The sequence below is a fragment of the Anabrus simplex genome, chromosome 10, assembly GCF_040414725.1.
Source record: "Anabrus simplex isolate iqAnaSimp1 chromosome 10, ASM4041472v1, whole genome shotgun sequence".
NCBI classification, from domain to species: domain Eukaryota; kingdom Metazoa; phylum Arthropoda; class Insecta; order Orthoptera; family Tettigoniidae; genus Anabrus; species Anabrus simplex.
In genome coordinates, this window is record NC_090274.1 from 111,481,692 (window position 1) to 111,499,178 (window position 17,487).

Here is a 17,487-nt window from a genome sequence, read left to right on the forward strand (position 1 = left end):
ACATATAGTAATAAACGTCTTGTCGCAATTAATGTGCACACTACTGTGAGAGGGGTCCCGAAAGGCTCTGCTATTGGACCTATGGTTTTTGGTATATACACGGTGGTTCACCAGCCCCGTATTTCTTCGGAGACAGGCAACCCAAATAACGCATATAACCTTATAATTTAGTTTCATGAAATTCCTTCATATGGTCGATAAGACTCTGCAGTACCTCAGTGCCAACACTGTAAATTGATCGATGGACCTAGCAAAATAAAAAAATACTATGTATAATTGGGCGCCAAATACTAAGGACCATTCTGCAAACATGTGATTTATTGAGCCTTGAAATGAAACAGATACCCGTAATACGATCGAATTAATAGGTTATGCTACGTGTTCTCTAATGAACGAAGTTAAATGAACACTGCAAAACACCACTGAAGACTTTGACACGGACATTAACTTTCGAGGTGATCGGCCATACATACCTAAGTACTAAACCTCTGGGCAGAATCATTATGTTGACTTCATGGCCGAATCGGTTCAGGGCTCGAGAACAACGTGTGTGAGTTTTGGCAGAGTAGTGATTCGAAACCAGCACAAGGCAAATTTTCTGAACGACAGAGGTGTTCCATTTTGGTGGGGATACAACAATAATCATTATTTATTTTCCTATTGGTTTTAAGATATGCGCTCTTATTTGGGGTATTTCCATTAAGGATGGGTGGGGGAAGGATTGGAAAGGAAATTGGCCTTGGTCTTTTACTGAGATACCGTCCAGGCATTTGCCTGGTGGTGAAAACTGGAAACCGAGGAAAACAATTTTCAGTACGACCAAGATGGGATTCGAATCCACAACCTCCCGAGTCCAACGCACACAAATAATAATCCATACCCACGAGGTCACGCCACAGCACTTACTAATTTTCTCACGATGTACTCCTATAACTGGTACGTTGAGTTGTTCCTAATTTATGGAGAAAGTACTGTCGAATTAATAAGTATGTCACGGGCTCCGTAATGGTGAAAAGTTGATTGAACACTGTAAATCATTATTGAAGACTGTGGCACGGACATTAACTTTCGATGCCGAACGGCCATACTTACTGTAGGTAAGCGAGGGGCCTGCGCTGAGTCGGTTAAGGGCCGGTGGCACAGATAACGCAGTGGTTTGATTGTAAACTTAGGCATGTTTTTTTTGAGCGACAGATCGTGCCCGATTTTAACGGACACATAATGTTTACGTACATTTACCAGGGCACATCTCAGCACGTATTCATTCACTCACGATGTTTTCCAGTCCACCTCCGTGGTGTAGTGGTTAGCGCCTGGAGACGCGGGTTCGATTCCCGGCTTTACCACGAAATTTAAAAAGTGGTACGGGGGCTGGAACGGGGTCAACTCAGCCTCTGGAGGTCAAATGAGTAGAGGTGGGTTCGATTCCATCTCAGCAATCCTAGAAGTGGTTTTCCCTTTTCTCCTTCAGGTAAATGCGGGGATGGTACCTAACTTAAGGCTACGACCGCTTCCTTCGCTCTTCCTTGTCTATCCGTTGTAATATTCCAATCTCCTTTCGAGGCCCCTGTTCAGTATAGCAGGCGAGGCCGCCCGGGCGAGGTACTGGTCATCCCCAGTTGTGTCACGACCCAAAGTCTCACGATCCAGGACACTGCCCTTGAGGCGGTAGAGGTGGGATCCGTCGCTGAGTCCGAGGGAAAAGCCAGTACTGGAGGGTAAACAGATTAAGAAAGAAAGAAAGAAAGACGATGTATTCCAGTGACGAGTACATTGATATGTTGCTCATTTATGAAGAAACACCCGATCTAACGCTCTTGACTTCTTCCTGTGGGGTCACTTAAAGCAGTTAGTGTATGCACAGGAGCCTGGTCACCTTCCGTAACTGATCACCAAGGCATGGTAAGCTGTTACACCTGTCATGTTACGACGTGAGAAAATGTCTTTAAAACGTCGCGCTGAGTGAAATCTGCATAAAGTAAGGTGTTCAACATTTCGAACACTTGTTACACTGAATATGCAGGATACTCTACTTCCTACCTACGGACCATCATGTCGTTGTGAAACCTAGCTACGTAACATCGGATAAAAACGGTCCGTTTCAGGACCAAATTGAAACAGGATGACATGCGACCATGTTACAGTCACTGTAAACGGCGTTAATCCAAAGAAAAAGGTGTATCAGCCTATGAATCGAATCTACTACCTGACAGCTTGGCTGATACAACAGCAGTGGTGCGTGATTTAACCACCTTGTATACCGCGAGCCGTGGTGCATAGCTAGCGCGTTGTAGTCCTTATAGACACTTCTTGTCCAAACGTAAGCTAGTGTCATTCGCAGCTGTGATTGTTCTACGCATTCTTTATAGTTTTAAAATAGAAATAACAGTGCCGCTAATGATTTCTACCATATTCTCGAGCGTTATATAAACGGTATATTTGCACTAAGGCCATGAAACGGCGTATGGCTTTTGGTGCCGGGAGTGTCCGAGGACATGTTCTGCTCGTCAGGTGGAGGTCTCTTGATCTGATGCCTGTAGGCGACCGGCGGGTACTGATGAGGATGAAACGCTTATGCAGACGACACATACACACAGACCCCGTGCCAGTGGAATTAACCGATTATGGTTAAAATTCCCGACCCTGCCAGGAATCGAACTGGGGACGCGTGGGACCAAAGGCCAACACACTAGCCATTTAGCCATAGAGCCGGACACGGGTTGGAATGGCATTAGTAGACGAATAAACTTGACTAAGTTTTACAATCTGCTTTACACAGAAAGTTTCTATGGCGACGATAGGACGTGGCCTTCACACCATAGAAAACCATCGTCAGGGCTACGGACAGTGAAGTTCGCACCCACTATCTCCCGCTATGCAGGCTGATAGGCACGTGACTTGCTCGGCCTTTTTAAAGTAGAAAGATACATTTGGAATTCCAGAGGACAATCTAGGGCAAATATTTGTTTATAAGAAGAGGAGCAAGGGATGTGTGATAAGTCTCCAACTTCTCAGACTACGTAGAGAACTGTTAGGGAGTCTGCCGCCTGGTTGACGTACTTCAGTACACGACATCCACCTTGAAGCTCTTAGGTTTGTACGATAATGAAGGCCACTCGGACATTCACAACCTACCTGTCCGTGTCACAGCTAAGGGAAAATTAAACAAAATACGTCTCTCACCATGTACAACACTGTGAAACTTGTTAACCCTTTGAGCACCATTGAAAATATAGTGAACACCAAACTCGAACGAGACGCGCATAGCGAGCGAATGGCAACGACAGACTGTATCCCCACACAATATAGGACAAGCAAGGGACTACTTGGTGGGATTAAACAGCTTCTTTGTCCCGTCCTCTGCCCTGTAAGGCTCGATCGTTAGTTATCAGTGTACTAGTGCTTGTGGGACGCACATATCGAACTGATGGGAAGGAAAGGCTGTATCCTACCCTCATAGGATGAGGAAGGAGCTACTTGGTGGGAGACAACAGCCTCTTTGTTCCATTCTCTGTCCTGTAAGGCTCGGTAGTTAGTTATTTCTGTACTAGTGCTTGTGAGACGCTCATAGCGATCTGATGGGATTAACAAGCTGTATTCCCCACACATAGGGCAAGCAAGGAACTACTTGGTGGGAGATAACAGCTTCTTTGTCCCATCCTCTGTCCTGTAAGGCTCGATCGTTAGTTATCAGTGTACTAGTGCTTGTGAGACGCACATATCGAACTGATGGGAAGGAAAGGCTGTATCCTACCCTCATAGGATGAGGAAGGAACTACTTGGTGGGATTAAACAGCTTCTTTGTCCCATCCTCTGCCCCGTAAGGCTCGATCGTTAGTTATCTCTGTGCTAGTGCAGTAATCCTGTGCTTGTTGTTTGACGTGGTGCTGTTCTTTCTTTCAGTGGATGTGCATCCCCTTCGCGATGTACAACGAGAAGGTGGGGACGCTTGTGGGGAACGACGACGTCGACTGGATTGGCGCCGTCCCGTCCTCGGAGATCGCCTACTACATGGACTACGGTTTGCTGCTCATCTTCGGCGGGATTCCCTGGCAGGCAAGTACTTTTCCTCTGCAGTAGTCCGGGTAAACTGCAAGCTTGAAATATTTTACCTAGTCACAGAGACAAAACTTTTATCGGTACTTCAATGATCAACAGAGTAATTTAACTTTTTGTAATTTGCTTTCATTTCTCATCTATCAAAGTGTTGTTTTCTTCTCACTTTTGTTGAGCTTTCCTCCTTGTCCAAGCATTTTTCATTTTCATCGATTGTTCTGATTTCTTTTCCTCCGACCAAGTCTTTCTCTACTTGCTTACACCATTTTGATGTAGTACGTTTGATTTGCAAAAAACGTGTGTATTCCGTAAGTAAGTCTGTTTTTATTAATCTTTCCAAATGGCTTAAAACTGAACGAGTCGCAGTGTCATTGTACCAGGAAGTTTATAAATTTTTAAACATATTTCCGAGTTGGATTTTGGGTAATGTATTTCTTTTTTAGTTCTTGGCTCTAAGATTTTTCTCTTGATTTTCCTTCTTTTAGTCTGTAATTGTTCAATTAAATTTTGATGGCGTAAATTGAATGTTTCTGAAGCATAAAGAGTTTAGGGAGAAGTGTGGAACTACGGGGAAAGGAGAAGATAGGAAAGATAAATATTAAGTAGAGGATAGGAAAAGACAGTGGAACAGGCTCAAGGGAGAGAGTAAAGGGACAAGGAAGTAGCTTCTGAGGAGAGATAGGGCCGACCACGGGGGGAAGGGATCAAATGAGGTGGGTAGTTTTGAGGCTCTGGTCATGGGGATTCTATCGTTAGACATGTCGGAACTTTCAAAACCGTTATACCATCTGTTCGGGAAATCCAGCTGCTACAGACAGATCCTTAAGTTCTTTCAACACGTCTTAGATAATTTGGTTTCCTAATTTTGAGTGAAGGACCAATAATGTTTTAAAAAACTGATCCAAACTATAACCCTTAATATACTCATGTACTATAGGGTTCAAACTGTCACGGTATTTAATAAATAAATAAATAAATAAATAAATAAATAAATAAATAAATAAATAAATAAATAAATAAAGAAATAAATAAATATATAAATACACTTACTCGTCTACTGATGTCTCTCTGCTAGCCAGGTGCATACTTTGGGCGGAATGTGACATGTTATTTTAGTGTAGGATGGAGTTATGTGTGGTGTAGTTACGAACGGTACAAACGCCGGGGGAAATAATTTAAAACTTAAAATATCCCACACGGCCGGGAATCAAACCGTTGGCCCTCTGAGTCGAAAACACCCACGGTAGCACCAGCCTGTCGTAAAAGGCGACTAAAAGGAGGCCAGAGGCTCTTAGTTATGGCGACCACGGGGCCCTTAGCTGAGTCCTGGCATTACATCCAGTTAGTTGTGCTAGGCTCCTAACATTCTTCTATCTTATCGGACCTCCCTTGGTCAACTCTTGTTTTTTTCTGACCGTGACGGTATTACGCATGGAGTCTCAGGAAGTCTTTCTTTTTCACGCCCTTCATGGCGCTAGACTTTCTTTGGCCAATATCTTCATTTTTCGAAGTATCGGACCCCTTCCATTTTTTTCTCTCTAATAGTTATATAGAGGACGGTTGCCTAGTTGTAGTTCCTCTTAAAATAATAATCACCACCACCACTCAACCCAACGTTAGCAACATTTTCGTGACGGAATTCACTCAGAACAAACCGTACTGCATTCCTCTGCACCTTTTCCACGTTTAGAATCAACCGAACGTGTCCAAATGTGAGCAGAACAGAGTTACTAATACACTCCCTTCTCCTTCGTTCCAGGTCTACTTTCAACGTGTGCTCTCGAGTAAATCTGCCGTTCGAGCGCAGATCCTCTCGTACGTCGCTGCTTTCGGCTGTATCCTGATGGCCATCCCACCGGTGCTGATTGGAGCCATCGCCAAAGCCACGCGTAAGTTTCTGTCAACATCCTACCAATCTGAAGGGTTGCGTTGCTATTATTATTAGGCATTGTATAACATTGACTAGACCAAGCTATTTGGGATTCTGAAGGTGATCGGGATCAGATATCGAGAAAGAAGAATCTGTACAAAAAAAACAACAAAAAAAAACAAAGAAAAAACAAACCAGTCTACAGTGATAAGAATCGAGGGCTTTCAAAAATGAAGCAGCAATCCAGAAAGTAATGAGGCAAGTTTGTACCCCCTCCTTTTCAATGTTGATGTAGAACAGGTAAAGTGAGTTTCACTCATCGGTTGACCGGCAGGCGCGCCCAGTTTACCTGCCTCCCGTTGACTCATCACTTCCCGTTACACAGCACGGGAATGCCCGCACTTCGCAGTTCAGGTCCGTGCTTAGAACGTGTATCAAGTGTTGATCTATCGCTCCAACCGTTCTTCGGGGTATAATTCTCATAATGCCTCCACATATGTACACGGTAAATGGAAGGGTATTTATGTACGAAATTATGTGAAAATAGAGTCTTGCAGGGAAGTCATCAGGCGATTTGTAACACAATTCCCAGGTGTACACTCTCTACATAGACAGACCATGCGGAAACTCGTAAACAAACGGAGGGGAACTGGTTCTTTACTCGATAAGAAGGGAAGTGTACGAGTATAAAACGTGTACTTAACGAGGAAAACTTAAATGAAATCGCAGTAAGATTAGAACATAAGTCTACAGAATCCCCATGACAACTTGGACAAGAAGCGTGGGTTTCGAAGTGCTCAGCATCGTGGGCCACGAACAACTTAAGATTGAAACCATCCTAAGACGATGCCAGAAATCTGTGGTTGCAGGAGGAGAACACTCCCACCATCTCCTGTCATCTGGTGTCGTGAGCGAAGTGTTGTCCTTGTTGGTATGCTGCGGGGCGGGCAGTGATGAGTCAACGGGAGGCGCGCCTGCCGGCCAGCTGATGAGGGAAACTCACTGCACTTTCTGAAAACAGATCCACGGCTCCTCAGCTTTTCGGCACGACAGATGTTGTGGGCATGGCGAAACTTACAGGGACGTGCAGTCCTTTTATATATCTTTCTAACAACTAAATATGCACAAAGCATCATAAAACTGCAGAAAACTTCGGACAATTTAAGGGGGGAGGCACACCTTTGAAGGTTTTAAAAAATTGCACTTTTTGGTCCTAAAATGGTTAATAGACTACACTCTTTCTAGCGGTGATTGAATTTTTAACATATCTGTAATAGTTTCCGAGATACAACAAAAAATATATATAGGTGTGAGCTGATCTGAATCACTGCCACGCCAACGTGTCAGCGCCGCATCTGTTTGAATTATTTCGCTCCTTTTGAAAATGGGCGCTACTAAATCCCTCTCAGGCATGCTCCGCATTACATTTAATCATATGAACAACATACACTAGGATATTTGGATTAACATGTGCCGTTATTTTTGATTTTTTTTAAAAATGGTCAAATATTTCCTTATCTTAATTAAATATTAAAAAGAGATATATTCTTTCTAGTGCTATGTCTGATATTCTAGTGTATGTCGTAGAATTGGGTCTTACAAGCAACACAAAAGAAAATATAAATAATTAAATAATTGGGGTAATTATTGTGTAAACGTCCGGGTCCATGGCTAAATGGTTAGCGTGCTGGCCTTTGGCCACAGGAGTCCCGGGTTCGATTCCCAGCAGGGTCAGGAATTTTAACCATAATTGGTTAATTTCGGTGACACGGGGGCTGGGTGTATGTGTCGTCTTCATCATCATTTAATCCTCATCACGACGCGCAGGTCGCCTACGGGAGTCAGATCAAAAGACCTGCATCTGGCGAGCCGAACTTGTCCTCGGACACTCCCGGCACTAAAAGCTATACGCCATTTCATTTCATTTCATTGTGTAAACGCTCCCTGACTGTACAAATTACACCAGAATGTTTTACAGTGTATTGATGACCAATGGAAAATACTTTTAACATTTTAAGAATGTCTTAATGATATATTATTTGTAAACATTAAACCTGAACATTTTCATTTTTTTAATCTTAGGGTTGCAGAAATAAAAATATTGAATTTCATTAAATTTGCACTGGCGAATGGTGTACCTCCCCCCTTAATGCAACAACAACCCCAAACTGCATTTTTGATCCTTTCACCGTCCCCAGTTCACTTAATTATCTGAAACGTCTGTAATCCCAGCTGCTGCCAGACGAATTTGGCGAGTCGGATGATAGGATGCTAGCCTCGGTCGAGTTTGTGTGCCGTGTTTCGGTGAGTGTGATCTATACAGCTCGCTCTGTGATATCTGCGATACGCTTTCGTATAGCGTGGCTTCTGAAATGAATGTTGAGCAGCATGTTTTGGGTGCTGCACTGTAATTCGCACTCACATTCTAAATAGCATACTCTGTTATAAGATGACGCTGTGTTGATTCACACGCTCAGATGGAGGTTAGTTGTTGTGAATACATCGTGATCAGTTGTATAGAATAACAGATTTAATAATGGAAAATAAAGATTCGGTTAGTATCCGGAAAGCCGGCCCCGTGGTGTAGGGGTAGCGTGCCTGCCTCTTACCCGAAGGCCGCGGGTTCGATTCCCGGCCAGGTCAGAAATTTTTACCTGGACCTGAGGGCTGGTTCGAGGTCCACTCAGCCTACGTGATTAGAATTGAGGAGCTATCTCACGATAGCGGCCCCGGTCTAGAAAGCCAAGAATAACGGTCGAGAGGATTCATCGCGCTGACTACACGACACCTCGTAATCTGCAGGCCTTCGGGCTGAGCAGCGGTCGCTTGGTAGGCCAAGGCCCTTCAAGGGCTGTAGTGCCATGGATTTTGGTTTTTTTAGTATCCGCAAAAACCTATTTAGGAATAGTTTGTTTTCGTATGGTAGTCCTGAAAAAATTGGACTACACACAGTCCTACTTTGCACTCCTTGCACCAGCATCTACTCTCTTTTCTGACTTCCACGTGCCTTCAGAGAATTTCTTTGTTCACTGTCGGAGGCAAAACTTCACATGCCCTGATGAAGGCCAATGCAATTTGGCTGAAAGCTTCGCTTTATTATTATTATTATTATTATTATTATTATTATTATTATTATTATTATTATTATTATTATTATTATTATTATTATTATTATTATTATTATTATTATTATTATTACATATATATAATTATATATATAGTGACTTTAATCCAGTTCATTTATTTCTTTATGTTAATACAATGAGCCACGAAAACCTACGTTCATTAATCATTTATTGATCTTTCGTTTGCTGGTAATATTACTCCAGAATTCTTACATTATTTCCCATATCACAGGCTCATACTACACGGAGTCATTACCCACCTTCCAATACTTATTTGCTTTTAATGGCTAGTTCATGCAATTTCAAACGTATATTACAGCTTAATGTCCAGTTAATTGAAGCTCTTTCAACACTACCATATTTTAACATGGATCCTGGCTGTGAACTGGGTCTTTTTGCTAATTTTTAACACGTTATTATGGAACAGCGAAACATATTACATGCCTATTTTTTGAACCGTATGAAGGTGTCAACCATCCAAAATGAAGATGTTAATCAAGTAATTTAATTATACTAGTCTTATGAAGAACATGAAAAAAACAGTACATATTTTTTTTATATTAAGGTTATACCAATAAGCTTGCTCAAACAATAGAAAATAATCATTTAATGCGACTACTTAGGCCACAAATAAACACAAATGCAGTGGAATAAAATATTTACCTATTTAGGAATAGTTTGTTTTCGTATGGTAGTCCTGAAAACATTGGACTATACACAGTCCTACTTTGCACTCCCTGTACCAGCATCTACTCTCTTTCCTGACGCGCTTACCATTTTCCTTCTTGCCCCTGTCTCAGCATACCTTGCAAAAACGAGTATCATTCACTTTATTGTTCGTTGGAGGAACCTTTTCTGGAAAATGGCGAGCAAAAGTCCTGTCAACACTGGGGGAGGGAGTAGGTTCCAGCCTTGAGATGTCTCCTCCTCCTTTAGCTGCTAACGGCGAACTGATCACTCTCATGTAATCCACAAGAGATATCTTTGATTTTGAGATCTCTTTATATAGAATGAAACCATTCACAACAGACATAAGGAACAAATAGGAGAAGAGCTTTTTCCACCATTTCAATGTCTTCCGTGCAAATGGGTAATAACTGTTCAGTTGATCTGCTCTATCAACACCAGTTTTATTTATATTGTAATCGATGACTACGTCGGGCTTTAGTTTCTGTACGACACCACCTTTCGATCTACCAGAAACAAGTGTAGTGGAAGCCTTATGTTTTGTTGAAATGCATAAAACATCCCACTTGCTCTTCCACGCCATAGCAAGAAGATGCCCTTTCCTCAAAAATATCATCTTGTCCTTCAATTTCTTTGTCTTGAACGTTGGTGGTAACCCTTCCTGTTTTCATGACAGTTCCAACAGCCAGGTTTTTCTTTTGCCACAGCATATTCAGTAGGGAGGGGCTAGTATAGTACCTGTCCATATAAATACAGTGGCCCTTACTGAAAAACTGTGAGCATAATCTATCTACAAGAGCCTGAATGCTGTTGTGAACGTTCCCTGCGGATCCCGTATATATTTCACAATTCAGTACGTAGCCTGTTCCCGCATCGCAAAGTACATACATTTTCATACCGTACTTATTGGGCTTATTCTTCATATAAACCCTAAACCCTACTCGACGGTGGAAGGTACGTATAGCCTCATCTCTTGTTAGGTTCTCAAACGGCTGAAAACTGGCAATGCATTTGTGCACAAAAAAATCTAAGAAAGGGCTTGAGTTTATGTAGTGGGTCATGATTAAGTTCCCCCTTGATGAAGGTGGAATTGTCATTTAGGCGCAACATAAATAACATTCCGGAAAATCTATCACGACTCAACAATCGACTGGCAAATCCTGTCTGATAGAAGGGATCAGTAGACCAATAATCACTAAGTTTGGGTAGCTTCACAACACACATATCAAAATTGTTGCAAATAAACAATAAATTTCGTGAAGTTTTACTGCAGACCACCGGTGCCACTTGGAATTTTCCTTCAGTTTGCCCTGACGTTTCATTGCCGCAATTGTCGTACCTGCATATCTGTTAGTTTCTGTTTTTATATTTTTGATCACATCGTCACTAAAAAAATTACTGAAACAATCCATTTCGTCACTCCCGCGCAAAACTGAGTAGAACCGATGCCGACTGGAAGATTGGTAGCTGTGGTTGGTCATCTGTTTCTGACCATTCATCAGCAGGTTCAGATGATCTAGCAGATGTTCCCGGCACAGGTGAATCATAAACATGCGTCTCTTCGTCTAAACGAAAAAAATAAACTCAAATTTCTGTAGGCGAAGTATTTCTATCGTTAGTATTCGGAGTAAAATAATACAGCTTAACACTTACGTTCCAAAGTGATGTAATAAATAAAAATCTTACCTGAACTATCGCTTGATACGTTATCCGGTTCGTAAGCAAGGTCATCACTTTCACCCATCTCTGAACCCGCTTCTCCCGATAAAATATCACTATCATTGAGCCGGCGTGAAGACATGTTTACACAGTAACACAGGTGACAGCGTGACAGATTTGTCGCGCGCAGCACACGGCACATCGAGTGCTTCGGTAGAGGTCACGGCAAGGAGAAAATACCCTGTTTATCGTTTCAGTTCGAAATTCCCAATAACTGCTGCATTCTAGAGGTCCCACCAAGGGACGGGAACCGTGCGTAACACGTGCATCTGGATATAAGCACACATACGGGCGCCGTCCAGAAGCAGGAAACCAGCGCGCCCGTATCCCGTACGGGCATAGTGTTGAAAGTGCTAAAAAAAGGATATGTTTAATTCCTCTCATTTGGAACATCTTCAGCTAAAAAATGTGTTTAAAGATACACAATTGGCACATATGAAAAAATCCACTTATGCAATGAGATAAAATATTTCTTCATATTGACTTTAAACACTCAACAAGTCAATATTTAAATTTGTAATAACATATTTGTGTAAGGGATCCTGGAAAGTGTTCTTCCTTCTTTAAAATGCTGAAGACGTTGCTATAGATTTCATTATGCACATTAAATCAGTGGTATTCAAACGTTTTGGCTGGCGAACCCACAAAATCCAACTTGTTTACCTTCGTACTACCGAATTATTATGATTATACCAGAAATAACAAATATTGTTGCTAAATGCGAAATAATATTAACTATAATAATAACCATCATCATCATGCGCAGATTATCCCGCTTGTGGCCGGGGATTTAAGGTCGCATGCCCTTACTGACACCAAGACTCAAACCGGGGCCGCCAAGCTGACAGGCAATCAGCTAAGCCTCTACACCATAATCGTCGATGAGCAAAGGAGACCTTGTAACTCCTTGAGAGTAAAGTTTACGGAAGAAGTTCAAAACTAATCGGTGAGCAACGACCGGAGAACTGTTCCTGGCATTTTCATTGCTTAACCCAATGATTCGACCTTTGGAGTCTTCTGTTCTCTTCTCAGGCAAGGCGGTAATCCTTCACAGGACTGATGGAGAAACGTGGAATTACAAGGATTTCATTGCCTAGCGATTATATAAGAGTATAATATTATTAATGCAACAATTGCTGTCTTACTGCTACTGAAAAAGAAGGAGTGGATTTAGAAACAAGAAATTACACAAGAGTATTGCGGCATAAGTAAAGATTTGTACATCAAAACAAGATTTTATTGAAAATGAGCAGACTCAGCCCTTATCTCAACTGGTCACTGAAAACAGTTTGAAGCTACGAGCAATTTTTGTGGCCCTTGAGACGATCGCACGTATCACACTGCTCTAAATAACTTGTGGATGACGGCTGGGAGAAACTCCTTAAAAAAAACACGAAGTTGAGGTTAAACGTTGATATTACCATCCCCCAAAAGTTCCTGAATTGAGATCGTAAGAAAAACAGAAATATTGCAATTATCAAGTAATGATCTTTGCTCGTGTCGAACTAGTCTCCTTGGCTATCTGTACACGATTGCCAGCTTTTCTGAAGGCCTTGGAAGCAAACAGGGACATTGTCAACTGCGATGCTTGTAAGCTCGTGTGTCACAGCCCGTTGGATGTCTGCGATGCTTGTAATCTCGTGTGTCACAGCCCGTTGGATGTCTGCGATGCTTGTAAGCTCATGTGTCACAGCCCGTTGGATGTTTACGATACTTGTAAGTTCATGTGTCACAGCCCGTTGGAAGTCTGCGATGCTTGTAAGCTCATGTGTCACAGCCCGTTGGATGTGTGTGATGCTTGTAAGCTCGTGTTTCACAGCCCGTTGGAAGTCTGCGATGCTTGTAAGCTCGTGTGTCACAGCCCGTTGGAAGTCTGCGATGCTTGTAAGCTCGTGTTTCACAGCACGTCGGAAGTCTGCGATGCTTGCAAGCTCATGTTTCACAGCCCGTTGGAAGTCTGCGATGCTTGTAAGTTCATATGTCACAGCCCGTTGAAAGTCTGCGATGCTTGTAAGCTCGTGTGTCACAGCCCGTTGGAAGTCTGCGATGCTTGCAAGCTCATGTTTCACAGCCCGTTGGAAGTCTGCGATGCTTGTAAGCTCATGTGTCACAGCCCGTTGGATGTTTACGATGCTTGTAAGTTCATGTGTCACAGCCCGTTGGATGTTTACGATGCTTGTAAGTTCATGTGTCACAGCCCATTGGAAGTCTGCGATGCTTGCAAGCTCATGTTTCACAGCCCGTTGGAAGTCTGCGATGCTTGTAAGTTCATGTGTCACAGCCCGTTGGATGTCTGAGATGCTTGTAAGCTCGTGTGTCACAGCCCGTTGGATGTTTACGATGCTTGTAAGTTCATGTGTCACAGCCCATTGGAAGTCTGCGATGCTTGTAAGCTCGTGTGTCACAGCCCGTCGGAAGTCTGCGATGCTTGCAAGCTCATGTTTCACAGCCCGTTGGAAGTCTGCGAAGCTTGTAAGTTCATGTGTCACAGCCCGTTGGAAGTCTGCGATGCTTGTAAGCTCGTGTGTCACAGCCCGTTGGAAGTCTGCGATGCTTGTAAGCTCGTGTGTCACAGCCCGTTGGATGTGTGTGATGCTTGTAAGCTCGTGTGTCACAGCCCATTGGATGTCTGCGAAGCTTGTAAGCTCATGTGTCACAGCCCGTTGGATGTTTACGATGCTTGTAAGTTCATGTGTCACAGCCCATTGGAAGTCTGCGATGCTTGCAAGCTCATGTTTCACAGCCCGTTGGAAGTCTGCGATGCTTGTAAGTTCATGTGTCACAGCCCGTTGGATGTCTGAGATGCTTGTAAGCTCGTGTGTCACAGCCCGTTGGAAGTCTGCGATGCTTGTAAGTTCATGTGTCACAGCCCGTTGGATGTCTGAGATGGTTGTAAGCTCGTGTGTCACAGCCCGTTGGATGTTTACGATGCTTGTAAGTTCATGTGTCACAGCCCGTTGGATGTTTACGATGCTTGTAAGTTCATGTGTCACAGCCCGTTGGAAGTCTGCGATGCTTGTAAGCTCATGTTTCACAGCCCGTTGGAAGTCTGCGATGCTTGTAAGCTCATGTTTCACAGCCCGTTGGAAGTCTGCGATGCTTGTAAGCTCGTGTGTCACAGCCCGTTGGATGTGTGTGATGCTTGTAAGCTCGTGTGTCACAGCCCGTTGGAAGTCTGCGATGCTTGTAAGCTCGTGTGTCACAGCCCGTTGGATGTCTGCGAAGCTTGTAAGCTCGTGTGTCACAGCCCGTTGGAAGTCTGCGATGCTTGTAAGCTCGTGTGTCACAGCCCGTTGGATGTCTGCGATGCTTGTAAGTTCATGTGTCACAGCCCGTTGGATGTCTGCGATGCTTGTAAGCTCGTGTGTCACAGCCCGTTGGAAGTCTGCGATGCTTGTAAGTTCATGTGTCACAGCCCGTTGGAAGTCTGCGATGCTTGTAAGTTCATGTGTCACAGCCCGTTGGAAGTCTGCGATGCTTGTAAGTTCATGTGTCACAGCCCGTTGGAAGTCTGCGATGCTCGTAAGTTCATATGTCACAGCCCGTTGGAAGTCTGCGATGCTTGTAAGTTCATGTGTCACAGCCCGTTGGAAGTCTGCGATGCTTGTAAGCTCGTGTGTCACAGCCGTTGGAAGTCTGCGAAGCTTGTAAGCTCATGTGTCACAGCCCGTTGGAAGTCTGCGATGCTTGTAAGCTCATGTGTCACAGCCCGTTGGATGCCTGCGATATCTTGATGAAGCTTTCCTTTCAGTCGAAATTTCATTCGCGGAAACAAATAAAAATCGCAATATGGTGGATGTGGGACGACAGTTACAGTTACGGATAAAGCATTGTCGTGCAGTAAGAACCAGCATTACAACTAATCTTCTTGCAATAACTGCTTTACTCGCTCCTGCTGTAGACAGGCGGCCAGTTCTGGCATCGTCTTGCATTGGATCTCTGGCTTTCCCAAACGTTTTGTGCCCCTCGAACACACGACTTCATGACAGTGCATCGCCTCCACGTGCTTGTGTAATCATTGCCCACGTTTCTCGAGATTAACGAAACTTATTGGTCACTCCTTGTTCACAATCACAATCACCGTCACTAAACCAAACAGAGCGTTGCTAAGCACTGCCGTGTCACCTTGTTCGTGTGCGCGGAAACATGGCCAAAGCCAACTCAGAATTTACACATACCAGCTAACATAAAACCAACATTTGTTCCTTTGTTCGCATTCAAACCTCAGAAAAACAATACTTGTCCTGGAACGTTTCTGGCAAAGGGTGCAGAATGTTTTCAGTTTAAGTCTATCGACATCCAGAAGTTTTTCAGAGTACATACTAAGAAATCTACAGCATCTTCTTCGGCATTTTGAAGAAAAGAGATCACTTTCCAGGATCCCGTACGCGCACGGATTTTATTACAAATTTTAACATTGACTTGTTGAGTATTCTAATTCAATATCAAGGGATATTTCATCTCATCATCATAACAAGTGAATTTGTAATTTCTTATGTGGCAATTTTTGCATGTTTATACACAATTTTTAAGCTGAAGTTGTTCCAAAGCAGCGGAAAGAAACATGTACTTTTTTATGTGATTTAACCAGAATTTAAGCTGGAATATTTTTTGTGGTTATATAAACTATAGCTTATTCTACGTTAAGAAAACAGTACTTCTCTGATGGACCTACAAGGAGTGAACATCCCCCTCTGAGACATCCATAATCGCTCGCGATTAAAGAATATTATACTGTACATTGTAGTGTATTAAGAAAGATAGACAAAAAGGATGAGGCATTTTTGTCCGTGTGTTATTAAAATAACTAGATAAAATTTTCTTTTTCATAAATATATTTGTAGAGAGGAAGCACAATGGGGCGAACAACCATCGCTTTGTTGCCTTCCTTTCATTTTCCTTCTTCTGTGCTGCTCTGGTTCAAGCCTCGTGTAGCCCCTCACTTTGTGAACCGCCGGCAGCTCACTTCTCTACTGTTGCCATCTGTAGTATTTATTTGTTGCGTCGGTTTTCTAGCCTTTATTGCCTACAGCCATTTATAAAATGCATCTCTCACCTTTCGAGCCCATACAAGTTGTTTGTATATTTTCTCCTCACTTTGCCTTACTCTTCAATGCTGAGGTTTTTGATGTGCCTTAGTTTGCCTCTTATTCTGTACAAACCAAAAATAGCCCCTGTGACCACCTCTCCACCCCTTTACTTCATAAAAATAATTTGTAGCTTTTTGTCTTGAACTTAAATACTGAATTTGACAATTTATATGCCGCCGTTTAGCCGTGATGGGTTTGAACAGAGCCGTTCGATTTGAAAACCCCGTTGTCATAAGAGCAATGGCATGAACTATGGCGCGCAGCTAGTAACAGTTGACGAGCACGAGGCAACGTCCAGAGAATAATTAATGGTAGAAAGTCTACTCAACAGAATAGCAGTAAACATAATTTATTCAATGTTGCCAATGGCCATAAAAACAAATAAGTATTGGAAAGAAGGATTTTTCCCTCAACCTATACCTTAGTTGAGTTGATACCAATACGGGATGAAAATGAGATTTATAAGTAATAAAATATTATTATTATTATTATTATTACATAATATAATTTGTATTTTATTTTTAACAAATAGGTCTGCGAAAGCCTGAAAAGCTTGTGGCCAACTGTTTTCCAATCTAATTATCGACGTTGATGGGTCGTGTACTACCTAAATGTTTCCTGATTTCAGCGTGGAACGAGACGGAGTACAAGGGTCCGTACCCACTCACCGAGCAGGAGACCAGCATGATCCTCCCCATGGTGCTGCAGTACCTCACGCCGGAGTACGTCTCCTTCTTCGGGCTGGGGGCGGTGTCTGCCGCGGTCATGTCGTCTGCAGACTCCAGCGTCCTCTCCGCCAGCTCCATGTTCGCCAGGAACGTGTACAAGCTGATCTTCCGACAGCGGGTGAGCTCATCATCTCTCTCTTCAGTGCTGAAGTCATTGTCATGTCTGTGATTCCCTGTCATTCCCTGTCATCCTTCCAGTGTGTGGATTACAT

At 43.0% G+C, this 17,487-nt stretch overlaps 1 protein-coding gene across 1 annotated transcript in view; it reads left to right on the forward strand.

The window, feature by feature from the left end:
* The window catches only part of ChT (choline transporter), a 148,530-nt gene that overhangs the window by 60,332 nt on the left and 70,711 nt on the right, over nucleotides 1-17,487 (forward strand). Inside the window, exons 5-7 of the mRNA XM_067154269.2 lie at nucleotides 3,904-4,056; nucleotides 5,816-5,945; nucleotides 17,176-17,393. Coding sequence (XP_067010370.1) covers nucleotides 3,904-4,056; nucleotides 5,816-5,945; nucleotides 17,176-17,393 — 501 coding nt within the window. The remainder of the gene's footprint in view (nucleotides 1-3,903; nucleotides 4,057-5,815; nucleotides 5,946-17,175; nucleotides 17,394-17,487) is intronic.